The sequence below is a fragment of the Urocampus carinirostris genome, chromosome 7, assembly GCF_059441175.1.
Source record: "Urocampus carinirostris isolate Australia breed hairy pipefish chromosome 7, RoL_Ucar_1.0, whole genome shotgun sequence".
Lineage (NCBI taxonomy): Eukaryota > Metazoa > Chordata > Actinopteri > Syngnathiformes > Syngnathidae > Urocampus > Urocampus carinirostris.
In genome coordinates this window covers 40,363,925-40,380,555 of record NC_142355.1, presented here as the reverse complement: position 1 = coordinate 40,380,555, position 16,631 = coordinate 40,363,925, and the positions used below count along the sequence as shown (strand labels likewise).

Here is a 16,631-nt window from a genome sequence, read left to right as displayed (position 1 = left end):
AAAAGAACATGGCGACTGCTAGGGTGCTGGTGTTCCTCCGATGAAGTGACAGATCAGAAAGACAAACACACTGTCTTCAAAATGCATTATCTAAATGGAACATGTTTTTTTGCCTATTCCCTCATGTTGCGTGCTTAAGAGTCTGGCATTACCTTTAAACCTAACAAAGCTATTGTTCATGCCATTTCTGAATAAATCTGCAAAGCATGAATGCAAAAGTAAAACGTTTAGCTGACCGGCTCCTCAGTTTTGGTTTTGGGCCAAAACGATGAAGGCAGAACTGACAGTGAATTGCCTACTGCTCTTAGGGTAGACTGGGGCAAGGTGACTCAGTGGCGGTCCTGAAGCACAGCACTGAACGCCTTTAGGTAGTAACTAAAGAAGGGCTTACATGCCAGCCAGCTAGCGTCTGTTTGCATTTGCACCATGTTGTCAGTATCGTGTGTCCAGATTGCAGGTTTTTTCTTTTTTTCCAAATGATGCTGACCTACAATAACATTTTCCACTTGCTGGAATATTATCTCAAAATCCTTCAACAGAACAGTTTCTTTAAGCACTACATACGACAATGCACAATGAATAAAACACCTGAATTAGGTAGAATGTGATGGGTAAAGAGAGTGTAATATTTTTGAAAAAAACAAAACAAAAATGTAGCGATGTGCAAGACAGGGTCTGAAGTCTTTTTTTATGATGCACTGCTTGATTTTCAGCTTCGTCCACTTGCGAACCGTAGATTTATTTATCTTCCATTCTCTCTTGGAAGCTTTCCATGTTCTTCTGCGTAGGTGAATTTAGAAATCAACACACCGTGGCAGACGGAAGCTTTGAAAATCGGACAAATTAGGTATGGGATTTAACTAATATTTGGGGGGACAACTCTTCTCAGCCTCTGGCACCTTACAAATTGCTAGATACGTGACGGCATTAGCGTCCATGAGTACTTCCGCAAACAATTTGCGGATGCGGGAAACTTGTGACGTTCAAACACAAGATGCTTAAAAGTTACAGGAGATTGCATACAAGTCGTTTAGTTGGAAATGTGAACAATCTCGCAAAACATCGGATTTCACCCGAAAATCGGAATTAAAAATCGGAGACTTTTATGTGCACATTAATGTTGTGAAATATGGCAATCGTTATTTGCAGCCTTATTTTGAGTCTTAAAATATGGGTTATAACTTACAAAACGGACTTTAAAAACATGCCTGAAAGAGCACATTTGTACTGTATATTGTTATCAGTTATACGTTTTCCTTGTTAGGTTAGCCTGCCCTTTAAGAGCTGCTGACTGTTTTGCAGCGACTAATCAGAGTCAATTGGACCCGACTGTGGAGTGCCTGATATTTTGGGGTTGTCCCATTTTCAAGCCTTCTCTTTTGTCTGTTCCCTCCTGCATCACTACTTTTTGACACAAAAGGTACATAAATATGTAAGTTATTGTCCCGATTTCATTCCAAAGTCATACAAATGTGCACAGAAATCAGAGTATGGTCTTAGTCTGACTGCAAATATTTTGATCTAAATGATTGGGTAAGTCTTTGGGTTGGCAACCTGCGTCTCCTGAGAGGCATGCGTCTTTTTAGTGCTACTGAGAATTTGCCTTTATTTTTTGTTTAGAAGCAACATTTACAGAGCTTTCATTTTGAAACGAACAGGGTTGGGTATGTTACTTTAAACATCAAGTCAAATCATATTTATTTGTATAGCCCTTTTTCACAAAAAGTCTCAAAGGGCTGCACATACCACATACTATTACAGACAACAGACTGCTATTACACCATCCCCTGATCTAAAAGTAATTAGTTATAGTTACTCATTACTTCTTCCAAAAAGTAACTGAAATAGTAACGGAATTACTTTTTGAATTAATTTGTCTGCTTGGCTAAAGTTTCAGTTCGTTCTGTGATTTTTTTTTATCATACATTGTCTTAACAGTGAGCATACATTATTAAATGAGCTTCCATATAAAGGATTCCTTAGCAACGTACAGCCAAAACGGAATATGTTGGCATCAACCTTGACTGTAAACTGTAGTCAAGACTGTACCCTTTATATACTGGACCGAAAAGATTCTAATATCTGCGTTGCTAAGCAGGCACAGAACGCGACTTTGAGCTAATAAGATTTGGAATGCTACAGAGGAAATTTGTAAAAGTGGAATTTTATCTCTGAGTCATATGTACTCATGAAAAGAGCCCTATCTGGCTCGCGAGCCATAGGTTCCTGACCCCTGTTCCATAGTAAAAGTAACTAGTTACCTAGAATAGCAACTATTTCTGTTACTTTCAAAACTTACTCCAAAGATTAATGTGAAAAAAAATTTAATTTTCGAAGCAGCATTCATGTCAGTTGAATAAAGAAGAACAGACAGGTAGTTGTTTTATAGAACCTTGTAATATTTATTGCACCTCACCGGCAACACATCCATCCTACGGTTAAAATGCAAAAAAAATAAACAGTAAATAATATAATAAAAAAAACTAATTAGCATGTACATAAACACACACAAAAACGTATGTAAACATGCACAGCAGTGTAAGGTATATTACATCTAGTTGTTTGTAATTTTCTCAATTACTCATGTTACAAATGGCTCTGGTGGAATATACTTGATTTCATACTATTTTTTATTACTTATTCTCTATTTTTCTACTCTTTTATATGATTCTGTTTAAAAACACGCATACTTTCAGTCTTTATTTTGAAGGGTACAGGAAACTCATCATGGTATGTTTTTACAACTACTTGACTTCTTCTAAATAAAAACAATCGCGTCACTGGGCCACGGTGAGAAAGAGGAGTCATTCGAAGGAGTGGGTCCGTTTTTCTCCCCGCGGTAACTGGGGGCCTCCTTGACTCTCATATCAGCCAGAGATTAATATCCCAAATTAATCTGTCAAGAAGGTACATAAACATGCACAAAACGTTCATAAATGCACATAAAAACGTATGTTAACGGCACAATAACGTACATATACATTCACAAAAACGTACGTAAAGACACAAAACCTATGTAAAGACACACAAAAATGCACGTAAACACGCACAATTACATACGTTACACACTTTTGACAGTCGGTCAAGGCAACGGCATTGTAACGGCGGAAAAATAATTATATTACTGGTTACTGAAAAAAATAACGCCGTTACGTAACTATGATATTTTATATGACTTATTTCCAACACTGGAGATGAATCACTGCACAACATTTTCAATGAAACCCCTCTCACAAACATAGACAAAGGTGTCGTTCTAAAGTCTGTAAATAGAATGGCAGGGGAGACGAAAGGAGGCTGAAAGTTGCTGCTGGCTAGACATTGTTGCTGAAGAATAAATAATGTGCAGAAGCTCCATTAAGCCATCACTCAAAAAATGTTCCTCTGTGTCAGTGACAAGAGAAGCAAGCGCACAGAATAGGTTGTGTGCATAGTCCAATAATAGTACAGTACACGGTTCAATTGGTGGCCTAGCTTACAAAATTTTCACATTAGGATGTGGAATACAATGTTTTTCAGCCCCTTGTTACAGCATTTCACGACCATATGATCTTAACAACAAACTTGATTGTAGTATAAATATTGGATTTTTTCGTACTGTATTTTTAAGCTTGCAGTGATGGCAAATCGTGAAGCAAGAAGATGATACAAATGGAAAAAAAAAATGGAAATGATGAAGAAATACTAACAATGCTCATGAATCCTTACCCTTGTTAAGGAATATGGCTCTAACCAATCCACAATAAAGAGATTAAAGAACAAATTATTTTAAGGACATGACAATCCTTGAAAGTGGAAGTTTTAAAATCACTTCTAATTTTAATATGCCACCTCCTCCACGATTTGCATCCACCCTCTACTCCACTGTATAAGATCAAGTCATGTCACACCATTGGTAAATACAATCACATTTTCCTTTACATGATTTGCAAATAAGTAGTACTTACTATTTGATAATTTGTTACTAATATTCAATACTGCGACTGGCTGGCAACCAGTTCAGGGTGTCCCCTGCCCACTGCCCGGAGATACCTGGGATGAGCTCCAGCACCCCCGCGATCCTACTGAGGATAAGCGGTACAGATAATGGATGGATGGATGGATAATATTCAATATTTTAATGTTATTACCTGGGTTCCATGGGTTTGTAACACATTAGGTGATTACCATAGGTTTCTATCCCCTGCCATGCAGCAATTTAATCTTGCCATCCACACATAGGAAGGTCTTAATGTCATATCCTGGTGCTCTACCGTAAAAATGTTGGTATCAAAATCTACACTAATTTGCAAGTGATGAGGCCCTTCTTATTTGTGTATAATGCAGGTTTGGCAAGCAAACACACAGAGACAAAACAAAGGAGCAAGTGGATCGAATGGTAAAAACTCCCTCAAAGTGCCAAAAGACAGTCCAGCAGGCCAAAATGAGACAACAGAGCATGGGTCGGTAACCTATGGCTCACAAGCCATATATGGCTCTTTTCATGAGTACATCTGGCTCAGACATAAAACAGAACTTGCAAAACGGTGTACTTCATTTTTCATATTGCTGTTGTTAGCATGTGTATAATGGGGTTTCGCAGTATAACCAAAGCGTTCAGTCAAGTATGAATAGGGCATAGGTTTCACTATAGTTTGCAGTCAAGGTGTCACATCAACATACCCTGTTTTAGCTGTACATGGCTAAAGAATCCTTTATGTGAAAGTTAAACAATCTATGTTCACTGTTGAGCCACTTTGTAATGAAAACCCACAGAACAAAATTTTATCTCATCTCATCTCATTAGCTGCACCGCTTATCCTCAGTAGGTTCGCGGGGGTGCTGGAGCCCATCCCAGCAATCATCACGCAGTGGGCAGGGGACACACTGAACTGGTTGCCAGGCAATCGCAGGGCACACAGGGACAGACAACTCGCTCGCTCATTCACACCTAGGGACAATTTCACCTGAAATGCATGTCTTTGGAATGTGGGAGGAAACCGGAGTGCCCGGAGGAAACCCACGCAAGCACGGGGAGAACATACAAACTCCGCACAGGAAGTCCGGTAGCTGGATTTGAACCCACACAGGAGGTTCCCAAGACCTTAGAACTGTGCCGAGCACGCGCTAACCACTGCACCGCCGTGCTGCCAGAACAAAGTTTAAAAACGCAAAAACTCCAGGAAAGCATTTAGAGCAATTTGATTGGGTAAGTGGTAGGAATGAGCTGATCTATACATACAGCGTGCCCACTACTTCACCTACTTGCTCTATGGAATAAATCACAAGCTCTAATCAGACAATTTCTCAAGTAGACATATGCTACAGTACTTTTTACACAAGAAAGTAAACAGTTAAAAAATATATATAAGTGTGTTGAAAAATAAATCAAACTCTCACAACCTAACACAACTGGTCAAGTAGAAATCTGCAACTGCACTTCAAATATTTTGTTCATAAATTAAAAAAACCAGTAAAATAATATAAAGTGACAATCCGATCCCTCTCCTCCTTGATCTGCTACCTTATCGTGGTGGAGGAGTTTGTGTGTCCCAATGATCCTAGGAGCTATGTTTTTGGGGGCTTTAAGCCCCTGGTAGGGTCACCCATGGCAAACAGGACCTAGGTGAGTGGCCAGACAAAACGCAGATCAGAAGACCCCTTATGATGAGACAGAACTTTGGTCCTCGATTTCCCTCGCCCGGACGCGGGTTACCGGGGCCCTCTTCTGGAGCCAGGCCTGGAGGTGGGGTCCGCTGGCGAGCGCCTGGTGGCCGGACCCTTACCCACGGGGGCCGGCCGGGCACGGCCCGAAGGGACGACGTGGGACCCTCTTCCCATGGGCTCACCAACTGTAGGAGGGGCCAAAGGGGTCGAGTGCACAGAGAGCTGGGTAGCAGCCAAGGGAGGGGTCCTTGGCGCGACGATCTCCGGCTACAGAAACTGGCTTTTGGGACATGGAACGTTACCTCTCTGGCAGGGAAGGAGCCCGAGTTGGTGCGTGAGGTTGAGAAATTCCGACTAGATATAATCGGACTCACCTCTACGCACGGCTTGGGCTCTGGTACCAGTCCTCTCGAGAGGGGTTGGACTCTCTTCCACTCTGGAGTTGCCCGTGGTGAGAGGCGCAGAGCCGGTGTGGGCATATTAATTGCTCCACGGCTCGGCGCCTGTACGTTGGGGTTCACCCCGGTAGACGAGAGGGTAGCCTCCCTCCGCCTTCGGGTGGGGGGACGGGTCCTGACTGTTGTTTGTGCTTATGCACCAAATAGCAGTTCGGAGTACCCACCCTTCTTGGAGTCCTTAGAGGGTGTGCTTGAGAGCGCGGGGACTCCCTCGTACTACTGGGAGACTTCAACGCTCATGTGGGCAATGACAGTGAGACCTGGAGGGGCGTGATTGGGAAGAACGGCCCTCCTGACCTGAACCCGAGTGGTGTTTCATTATTGGACTTCTGTGCTCGTCATGGTTTGTCCATAATGAACACCATGTTCAGACATAAAGGTGTCCACATGTGCACTTGGCACCAGGACACACTAGGCCGTAGTTCGATGATCGACTTTGTCGTCGTTTCGTCGGACCTGCGGCGCATGTTCTGGACACTCGGGTGAAGAGAGGGGCGGAGCTGTCAACTGATCACCACCTGGTGGTGAGTTGGCTTCGATGGTGAGGGAAGATGCCAGGGCTGCCCTTTGTCACCGATTCTGTTCATAACTTTTATGGACAGAATTTCTAGGCGCAGCCTTGGCGGGGATGGAGTCCGGTTTAGGGGCCTCAGCATTGCGTCACTGCTTTTTGCAGATGACGTGGTGCTGTTGGCTTCCTCAGGCCGTGATCTTCAGCTCTCGCTGGAGCGATTCGCAGCCGAGTGTGAAGCAGCCGGGATGAGGATCAGCACCTCCAAGTCCGAGGCCATGGTTCTCAGTCGGAAAAGGGTGGTATGCTCCCTCCGGGTCGGGGAGGAGGTCTTCCCCCAAGTGGTGGAGTTCAAGTATCTTGGGGTCTTGTTCACGAGTGAGGGTAGGATGGAACGGGAGATCGACAGACGGGTCGGTGCAGCGTCTGCCGTCATTCGGACCCTGTACCGGTCTGTCGTGGTGAAGAGGGAGCTGAGCCGAAAGGCAAAGCTCTCGATCTACCGGTCCTACCCTCACCTATGATCATGAACTTTGAGTCATGACCGAAAGAACTCGATCCCGGATACAAGTGGCCAAAATGAGTTTCCTCCGCAGGGTGGCTGGGTTCTCCCTTAGAGATAAGGTGAGAAGCTCAGTTATCCGGGAGGGACTCGGTGTAGAGCCACTGCTCCTCCGCGTTGAGAGGAGCCAGTTGAGGTGGCTCGGGCATCTAATAAGGATGCCTCCTGGACGCCTCCCTCGGGAGGTGTTCCGGGCATGCCCCACCGGCAGGAGGCCCCGGCGGCGGCCCAGGACACGTTGGAGGGACTATGTCTCTCGGCTGGCTTGGGAACGCCTTGGGGTCCCGTCGGATGAGCTGGAGGAGGTGGCTGGGGATAGGGACGTCTGGGCTTTCCTTTTAACGCTGCTGCACCCGCGACCCAACCTCGGATAAGCGGAAGACAATGGATGGATGGATGGATATCCAATCCCTCTCTCTACCACTCTCACTACCTTCCACCTTTCCCTCCGTCTCTATCCTCACCTTCTCTCTATCCTTCCATCCCGCAGTTTTGAAAAAATTGGTGTTTAAAAACGCAGGAACCACTGATAAAGAATCCTACACTAGTTTCCCCAAATGAAATGTTAAGTATTGGTAATTTAATAGTGCTCTTACTCGTGACATAACGGTAGGACATTCTCCATTGTGTGACGTCATTACATGCATCGTTTTGTGTTATTGTAGGTGACTGCCGTGTTAAGTTAAATGTGATTAGTCTTCACGTTTATGTGTTGTTGGTGAATAAATATGCCAAAAGGCTAGGATTTCCTGTTTACCTATGCCGATTTCTAATAGACTAAGTAACGCATCGCTTTTGACTGTCAGTCACAGTAATGGCAAACAAAAATAAAAATTTGATTACCCCGTTACTTGAAAAATAATACTGTTACGTAACGATGTTAGTCATAATGGCTTTATTAACTGAAACTGATTATTTGTTAGCACCGGATAAAATGTTGAAAGGACATCAAATAAATACATTATAAATGTTGTGTTGTCCCAGTATGCCCGGTTCCAGACTTAGATCTGATTGTTGGCAGTAAGTTGTACACATTTCCAGTGGGAGTTGGACTCCACCAGGGCTGCCCTTTGTCATCAATTCTATTCATAACTTTTATGGTCAGAATTTCTAGCTGCAGCCTTGGCGGGGAAAGGCATCCGTTTTGGATGTTTCGGAATTGCATCTCTGCATTTTGCAGATGACATAGTGCTGTTGGCTTCCTCAAGCCGTGATTTTCTGTCTCACTGTAGCAGTTTACTGCCGAGTGTAAGGCGGCCAGGAAGAAGATCAGCACCTCGAAGTCCATGACCATTGTTATCAGAAAGAAAAGGGTTGCATGCTCTTTCACGGTTGGGGATGAGATCCTAGTAGAGAAATTCAAGTATCTCTGGGTCTTGTCCACGAGGAAGGGTTGGATAGAACAGGATATCGTCAGATGGATTGGTGAAGCCTCTACCGTCGTGTACCGATCTGTTGTGGTAAAAGAAAGCGCTGAGCCGAAAGGCAAAACTCTCGATTTACCGGTCAATCCACGTTCCTACCTTCACCTATGGTGGGAGAGTGGGTCATGACTGGAAGAACAATATCCCAGATACAAGCGGATTAAATAGGTTTCCTCCGCAGGGTGGCTGTGCTCTCCCTTAAAGATACGGCGAGAAGCTTCGTCATCCAGGGGGGACTCAGTGTAGAGCGGTTGCTCCTCTGCATTGAGAGAAGCCAGTTCAGTTGGCTCGGGCACCTGATAAGGATGCTTCCCTGAGGCCTCTCTAGGGAGGTGTTCCGGCCATGTCACAACTGCAGGACACCCCGGAGATGACCCAGAACACTGTGGAGAGACTATGTCTCTAGGGTGGCCTGGGAACGCTTCAGACTCTTTTTGGATGAGCTGAGGTCTGGGTTTCCCTGTTGATGCTGCTTACCCCACGAGCCGGACCCGGATAAGCGGGTGAAAATGGATGGGTGGAATAAATTATTTTAATCTGGCAGCACGGAATAGACAACATTAGTCACTTATAAAGCTTAGTTTAAGATGAGAAAAATTGCAACACAATTTAAGGCCGATTTTTTGTGAAAAAGAAAATGGTGGTGCGCATCATACAGGAGTGCGCGGTATCCAAGAATAAGTACAGTACATTGCATTTTTTTTAACTTGAAGGAATTACACATGAAACAATGCATTATTTCGCTTAAGGGTTGTGACGTGACCGAGAGCTCTGCGAGGTTAAATGGATCAGTTGAGTATGAATGCCAACCTCTCTCCTACCCTGCTTTTAACATCTATTTTAAAGGGACTGATTAAGATGTGCACAAAGCACCGGTGGTTCCTTAATGCAGGGGTCAGCAACCACCAGGCCGTAGACTGGTATTGGGTCGCAGGTTGTTTGGTACTAAGATGCACAGAAATAAATGAAAGTTGCCTTATTTTACGAAAAACGTTGACTTTTTTTTTGTATTTTTTGCGGTTTATTTACTCTTTGCGGTTTTGGTACTTTGCTAATTTTCACCGTTCAATGTGTTCTGCACCAAATTGTATCGCGAGGGCAGGTCACTGAGGGTTTTTCATGTGTGTGTTTGATGTGTTGGCGTGGCTGTCTGTGTGGGACTTGTGATGGGTTGGTGTATTCTGTAAGTCAAAGAGAAGGGTGGGCACACAGGTCAATTAAATCAGACTCTGAAGAAAGTCAGAAGAGCGCAAGAAAATGCTGATCGCAAACGAGTGCTCTGTGGATTGTTAGCAGGTCCCGGGAAAGACTGAGGCGACGTCAGTAGGGAGAGCAATAGCGAGGCTACAGGTCTGGCCTACTGCAGCTGGGCTATGTAACAACTCTCACAAAAGCCACCCCTGCCGAACTTGTATTTCACAAATGCCAGATCCATTACCCATAAGACAAATAACCTGGAGATACAAATTGTGGGATATCCGCTACTTTTGTGACGGTTGTATTTTAAACATTACAAAAACCTGGCTCGATCCAAGTTCCTCCGATGTGAGGCTAGCCGGCTGCTTTCTACATCGCTTTCTTTCAATGAAAGGAGAAGCTCTTCAATTTGGTTGTACTATTGTAAAATGACTATAAAGACCATTCATTCAACAGAAAATCTGTGTTCTGTGTTTTTATTTGTAGTTCTATAGTTGTCTATAGTTTTGTTGCAGTCATATATATGTGACTTGTATCTAAAAATTTAAAAAAAGGTGGCACGGCTATGATTGACATTGTCAGATATTAAACGGGTCCGGGGTACAGAAAAGGTTGGGGACCACTGCCTTAATCTACTCCAGAGGTGTCACCTCATTTAGCTTGGGGGCCACGTGGTAGAAAGAAACATACACACAGGGGCCAGACTAGTAAATCAATGCATTTTCTCACGGCCCACATGAAATGCTGTTGCAGGCCACAACTGACCCGCGGGTCATGAGTTTGACAAATGTGATGTTAGTGAGTGAGTCAATAAGTGTATGTGATACTCAGGGTCGGCGGTTAATTTAAAGATGTAATCCTATACATTTTTTTGTTACTTGTTGAAAAGTTAAGTAATTTAATCGAAATTACATAATATTGCAGCAATGGCACCTGATTACTTTTCATTACTTTTAGATTACTGTTTTAGAGTAATTGTCTAAAATTGTATTTATTTAATTCAGAATCTGATTCTGTGGTTACCGATTCAGCCAGCAGGTAGTGCTCACAGTTTCCACCCGAATTACTTCAACATAGCCTCATATACATTTATCGTGAAGGAAGCAACACATATTTCAAACTTAGAATGAATGAATAAATGAAAACTTTATTCGAACATCAAAATAAAAACAGAACAAAAACAATAACTCAACAAAAAAATAATTTTACAAAATATGTTCGAAAAGGGGTAGTCAGAATCAAATGCTTATATTACCTACCCATTCATCTTCCCCACCAAATACACCAATGGTATAACAACAATTGTAATGATATTAATAATAACAGTTATGATATAAGAATAGCAACAATAACACAAAGTTAACTAGACGCACTATTCCCAATCTCCCGCACCACTCATACCCCACCCTCCTCATCTCTTTATTCCGCCAGGAATGTTCCTTTGTATCTAAACCTGAACAAGTGAATAGTTGGACACCGTTTGATCTCGTCTTGCAAACCGTTCCAAAGCTTGACTCCACACACAGACACACACATACTTTTCCTTGTGGTTCTCACCTTCGGGATTATAAATTCACTACAGCCCCTTAAGTTACAATTTCCCTCTTTCCGAATGAATAATTTACGGATGTTTTCTGGCACTATGGTTTTGTTGACCTTAAATAGCAGTTGTGCAGCGAACGTAGTAGACTCGTCTCTCCCCACGCAGCCCCAACAATGGCAGAACTCGGAAAGCAGAACAAATCAGCCTCCCTTCTGCACGGGTTTTCGGAAGAAGTCCGCCGAGTCTACGGCGACGTCGACTCCGTGCTTTCTCCTTCGAAATCCACAGACGCCAAAATCGTGGTGCACATTAGCTGCTACGGTAGCTAAATATCTTTAAGTTAATTGATACGGATAGTGATTTATCAGTCCGTAAGGCAAATGGTAGAGACACACACAAAATATTGCACATGTTTGATGCTAACAAACTACATTTATTTACATGGCAAGGAAAATTGAATAATTCAAAAAAATAAAGGACATTGTTGACACAAGCCCTCGCAGTGAAAATGGGAACGGGGAAAGAAATGTGGTAGCAATAATGAAATTACTGAGGCAAGAGAGAATTTGGAGCTTGCATGTTGGTTTTATAGGTGTGGAAAGTCCCGGTAAATAGGTGTGATCTTAGTAACCAGTGATGTCTTGGTTTCTAAAATAAAGTTCTCCAACGAGTTGTTAATAATTATAAGCAAAATTTCCCTTTGACACACGATGGATTAATTCCTTGGATGAACATGACACACAGATGCCGATGTTTAATCTTTTGATTACCGTAAATTCCGGACTATAAGCCGCTACTTTTTACTTCAATACACCCCAGCAAACGGGCATATTGCTGGGGTGTATTGAAGTAAGAGAACGTGGAACAACGTCATCATGATCAAGTTTCTTTCCGAAATTGAGTAAGACAGCTTAGCTTTCATTGACAAGGAGGAAGAAGCGGATGGTCTGCCGTGATTTCAACAAATACAGCATTTATTTCCTTAACAAGCAAGTATGCAAGCGTGTTGTTAGTAGCGTGAGGCTACCTCCTAAAGGCACGGTTTAGGATGAAAGTTATATAATTATTATTAAAGCTTTGAAAACTCTCTCGATGTACCGTCTTTCTTTGTAAATATGTGTAATATGTATTTGCAACTGTATATTTTTGTAATGTATTTATTTGTATTTATTTGAGACACTTATTCTGCACGAGCAAAAAAGAGAGGTAATGGGAAAGTGGGGACCGGTAAAGGTGAGTTTTTGTGGACACGGCGGACAATAATGGATATATATTTTTCCCACCCTTACCTTTGGAAATATACACTTTCTTTCCTTGGATTACTATCAACAGGCACCCAGAGTCTGAAGGTCTGCAACATATTTTAAGTACCTATATCATTTTACGTTCATTTTGGCGGCTGTGATTTTTGGACTCTGTGCTCCAATGAAGGACATTAAGTTTCAATCGCGGGCCTTGAAGTGCGGCTTGGATTAATTTTGTGTATTTTTGATGTGGGTGCGTGCGGCTTATATACAGGTGCGGCTTGTGTATGGACAAAATCGGTTTTCCCCTTAAAATGTGATGGGTGCGGCTTATAATCAGGTGCGCTCTTTAGTCCGGAATTTACGGTACATATGAACACGTTGGCGTTTAATATCTTTAATATACAGCTGGAAAGTCTGGTAACTTCGTGTGCATGGCCGTTCGGATTTGCTGGAGTTGGCTGGGGGCATTGACTTTACACTCCAATACCAAATATTCCAATAAAAGACAAAATATTTAATAAATATTAATAAAATTAATCAATTTTGTTTCAGACAAATGAAAACTAACCCTGAAAAACAAATAGAGGGAACTGTATTATGGTTTAAATGTGCCTTTTATACTCTTATAATTTTATATACTCTTATACTTTTGTACTCTTATATCTGTATACGTTTATATTTTTACACTCAATAAGTGTGTGGTTTTACGATTACTAGTTATGTTCAGAGGCAAGCACTTCCAAGGTCAAAATAATAAGTTCCCAAGCACAAAAAAAGGTGTCTCTGAAATAAAAAGCTAAAACTTGAAAGGCCACTAACAGTTTCTCAGGCTTCTCCTCATTCCTCTTGGGGCCTGCGAGCTGTTAATCAAGATGGCCATGCCTCCCACATTCCAAGCCGCTCGAGAGCTTGACAGAGACGCATTATGTTACAAAGTTTCACTATCCTTATTGCTCATTTATAATACTCGCACGCCATCTAGCGACCAACATTATACACTGCATTAATCATGTGATTTCTGTCTAAACCAATCAGATTTGTTTCCTGTGTTCATATAAACCAATTCTTGTGTTTTCCAATAAATGAGCCTTCTGCCAGAGGCGGAGCGTGATTTCTTCCTGATCTGATCCTGGAAACACGCACCTCCGATGGAAGGGACAATCAAGAACCTTAATCTCCGCCCCAGAGTGTGTTCTTTTTTAACCTTGTAGTCCAACAAGAAGTGCTTTAATGTTAACCATATAGTATCGTGATCAAGGTTTAAGGGTTACGGATTTCTTAACCACATGGGTCGTCGGGGCACCAATGGGGACGCAACTTTGGACAGCATTCTCCACTGTTGACGGTACCTGGCCTGTTTTTTGGTCGTAGCAAAGTTGGCACCAGTCCGTTCCCTAATGTTTTTGGCACATTTTTTCCGTCTTCCTCTCCCTCTGCCCTCTTGGGCTGTGCCTGGGAGAATGATCTCGGCCAGTTGTATGAGTTCTAATGCGATGTTGTCTATTTCTGGAGACTTTCCGTTCCTCAGCGAGTTAACTGCTGCCTGCACTTCTTCTCTGAGGATAAGGAAGTCATAACTTTCCCCTGGGTCAGAAATCTTAAGGTCCTCGGGGTCTCTCTGTTTCGGGTGGTTGTAGAGTTTGGAGCTGTATTCTGTAAATCTATTCATGATCTCTTTTACTTAAGTTGGTTTATTCCCTGCCTCATTCTGAATTCTTTTGACTTTTGCCTGTTTTGTTTGTGTGAGGTCTTTCACAATCAGGAAGGCTTTCTTTGAATGGTTTGTATAGATGCACTATCCTAACTCCGAGCATTGGTTTTCCATGTATTTCTCCTTGCTTCTCTCAAGCTTTTTTCTAATTGTCTTGTTTGCTGATCCTACAGTAATATAGTGTATTGAGCAAAAATAAAATGTTGTCTTTTACATGCAGACAAGATATGCTCTGTTTTAGTTGACATTGCGTGTTTGAAACAATATTGGATTCACAATCTCTGGGATGTCTTGTCATCTATCTCTGTCTCTCTAGTGTCAGTGATTTAAATTAGGATTGAAACAATTGTCTATTAGCCCATTATGTATATGTAATCGTGAGACACATGTGAATGAATGCATGGCTGCTTGAAAGGATGCTAGGCCAAAGAGCACACACTCCCAGGCATCAAATTGCAATAATCATTCTATTTCATGTTATTTCGTGTATATGTTCATATTTGTTGTTTTTTTCTCGTTAGCTGCGAATTTATTATATGGCACTTTTCCGTTAGTTTTGTCATATAATAAGGTTTTGTACTCAGGCATCTCCGGCATGGGGGTTCCTGAGAGTGAGCGCACAAATGGGTGTGTTGGTGGAATTGATGAGATGGAAAAGAAAATTTAATGGGTAACATAAACAAAACTAATGCGAAAGAGGAAAAAAATAGGCGGATTTAAACCAACACACACCGGACGTCATTTAAGTGTGCACCTTGAATATACTTTTAATTAAAATTGACATCCGTCAGCGGAATCGTTTTTTTTTCTTTTTTTAAATATACCTGTAATTTGAGAATGTATTTTTTTGTAACTGTAACGGAAAACAATTACACTCTTTTGGTATCCTGATTTCTTAACGCCGTTACATGTATTCTGTTATGTGATACGTTTAAATCAACTGAGAAATAGAAAATTTTAAAGAAAGATGCAGGCTCAAAACATGTTGTCACGGTACATGCTTGCGTGGAGTACTGGGCTCAGTTCAGTTGTTCCAGGAGCAGATGGCTACCATATGCATCTGAGCGGGTGATCATCAAGGGGAACATTGCTAGACGGAAGGTTGACATTTGGTCCGTCGTAAATTTGTTTTTACTTTTTGGCAGCTTGAAATATTTTTCATCATCTGTAACATGTTTCCAATTTGATGCGTAACAATGGGAAAAGCAAAGAGGGGGTTCCACGTTACAAATAGCATTGGGTCAAGCTGCTCAAGTACCCCTGAATTCTACCATAACACGTCCTAAAAATATAGCATTTTGAAACTTTTTTTCTTTATATCTATTCGGTTGATTAATAGCTTTCATTTGAATGTCAAATATAGATTTTTTTGAACACCATTGCAAATAGTTAAATCTCTGTACAATACTTTCTCTTGTCACAAGCGTTAGTATTACTTTGGTGTAATAGTAGCCTGTGGTCTGTAAAAGCCCTTTGAGACTTCTCGTGAGTAAGGGCTGATTAACATGACTTGACTTAGAGATAAGATCGGGCCTAAAAAATCCAGCCTGATCCGCCTCGACCAGACCCGAGTGTATAAAAACCCAAACCAGCCAGGAGCCTGACAGCTCAACTTGATTTGAGTGACCCAGCCCAAAAAACGGAAAACGGAAAAGTAAAGATGATTTTATCCGTCTCTAAGCATGAATAGCCCGGTCCCGAGGTACGCACCATGCACGCAACCCTGACTACATCGGAAGGGTAATTTTCGCCGTCTCCGACAACGAACAGCCCGACGCCGTAGTGCACACTTCGGCTTCGAGGTGTGCGGCATGCACGCTACACTGACTACCTCGAAAAAACGTGATATTTAAAAATCACTCTTCCGAGGTTTTCAGGGTAGCCCAAATGCCGTGCAGCTCTTCCACAAAGGAAAAAAAACAAAGAACACATGACGAGTGGAGGATAATTAAAAAAACAAAAAACAAACAAAAAACATCAAGAGAGAGTAAAAACCCCGGCCCAACTTCATGATTGACGTTTTATGCCCGAACCCGACCTGATTATGGTGTGAAGGAGAATTTCCACAGGTCCTTCCTTCCTGCAGCCGTGAGACTATATAATAAGCTGTGCTCCCGATAGACTGCACACCCTCCATGACTTTGCATATTTGCACATTACTGTACTGGCCACTTTACTTTAACTATTTTGCACAACTGCCATTGAAAATATTCTCGTTTTTATTTTTTTAGATTTTATATTTCTAAATACTTGTTTATACCGTACATATTCTAGCTGTTATTCATTATTCATATTTCACTGTCGTACTGCTGTAACAAAATAAATTTCCCCT

General features: G+C 42.2%; 2 protein-coding genes across 3 annotated transcripts in view; one reads left to right on the top strand and one right to left on the bottom strand.

The window, feature by feature from the left end:
- Positions 1-16,631, bottom strand: part of abtb3b (ankyrin repeat and BTB domain containing 3b) — a 174,339-nt gene that overhangs the window by 65,858 nt on the left and 91,850 nt on the right. The gene's annotated exons all lie outside the window — the stretch shown is intronic.
- Positions 11,515-16,631, top strand: part of LOC148363322 (uncharacterized) — a 90,542-nt gene continuing 85,425 nt past the window's right edge. The window contains exon 1 of the mRNA XM_088340063.1: positions 11,515-11,662. Coding sequence (XP_088196189.1) covers positions 11,515-11,662 — 148 coding nt within the window. The remainder of the gene's footprint in view (positions 11,663-16,631) is intronic.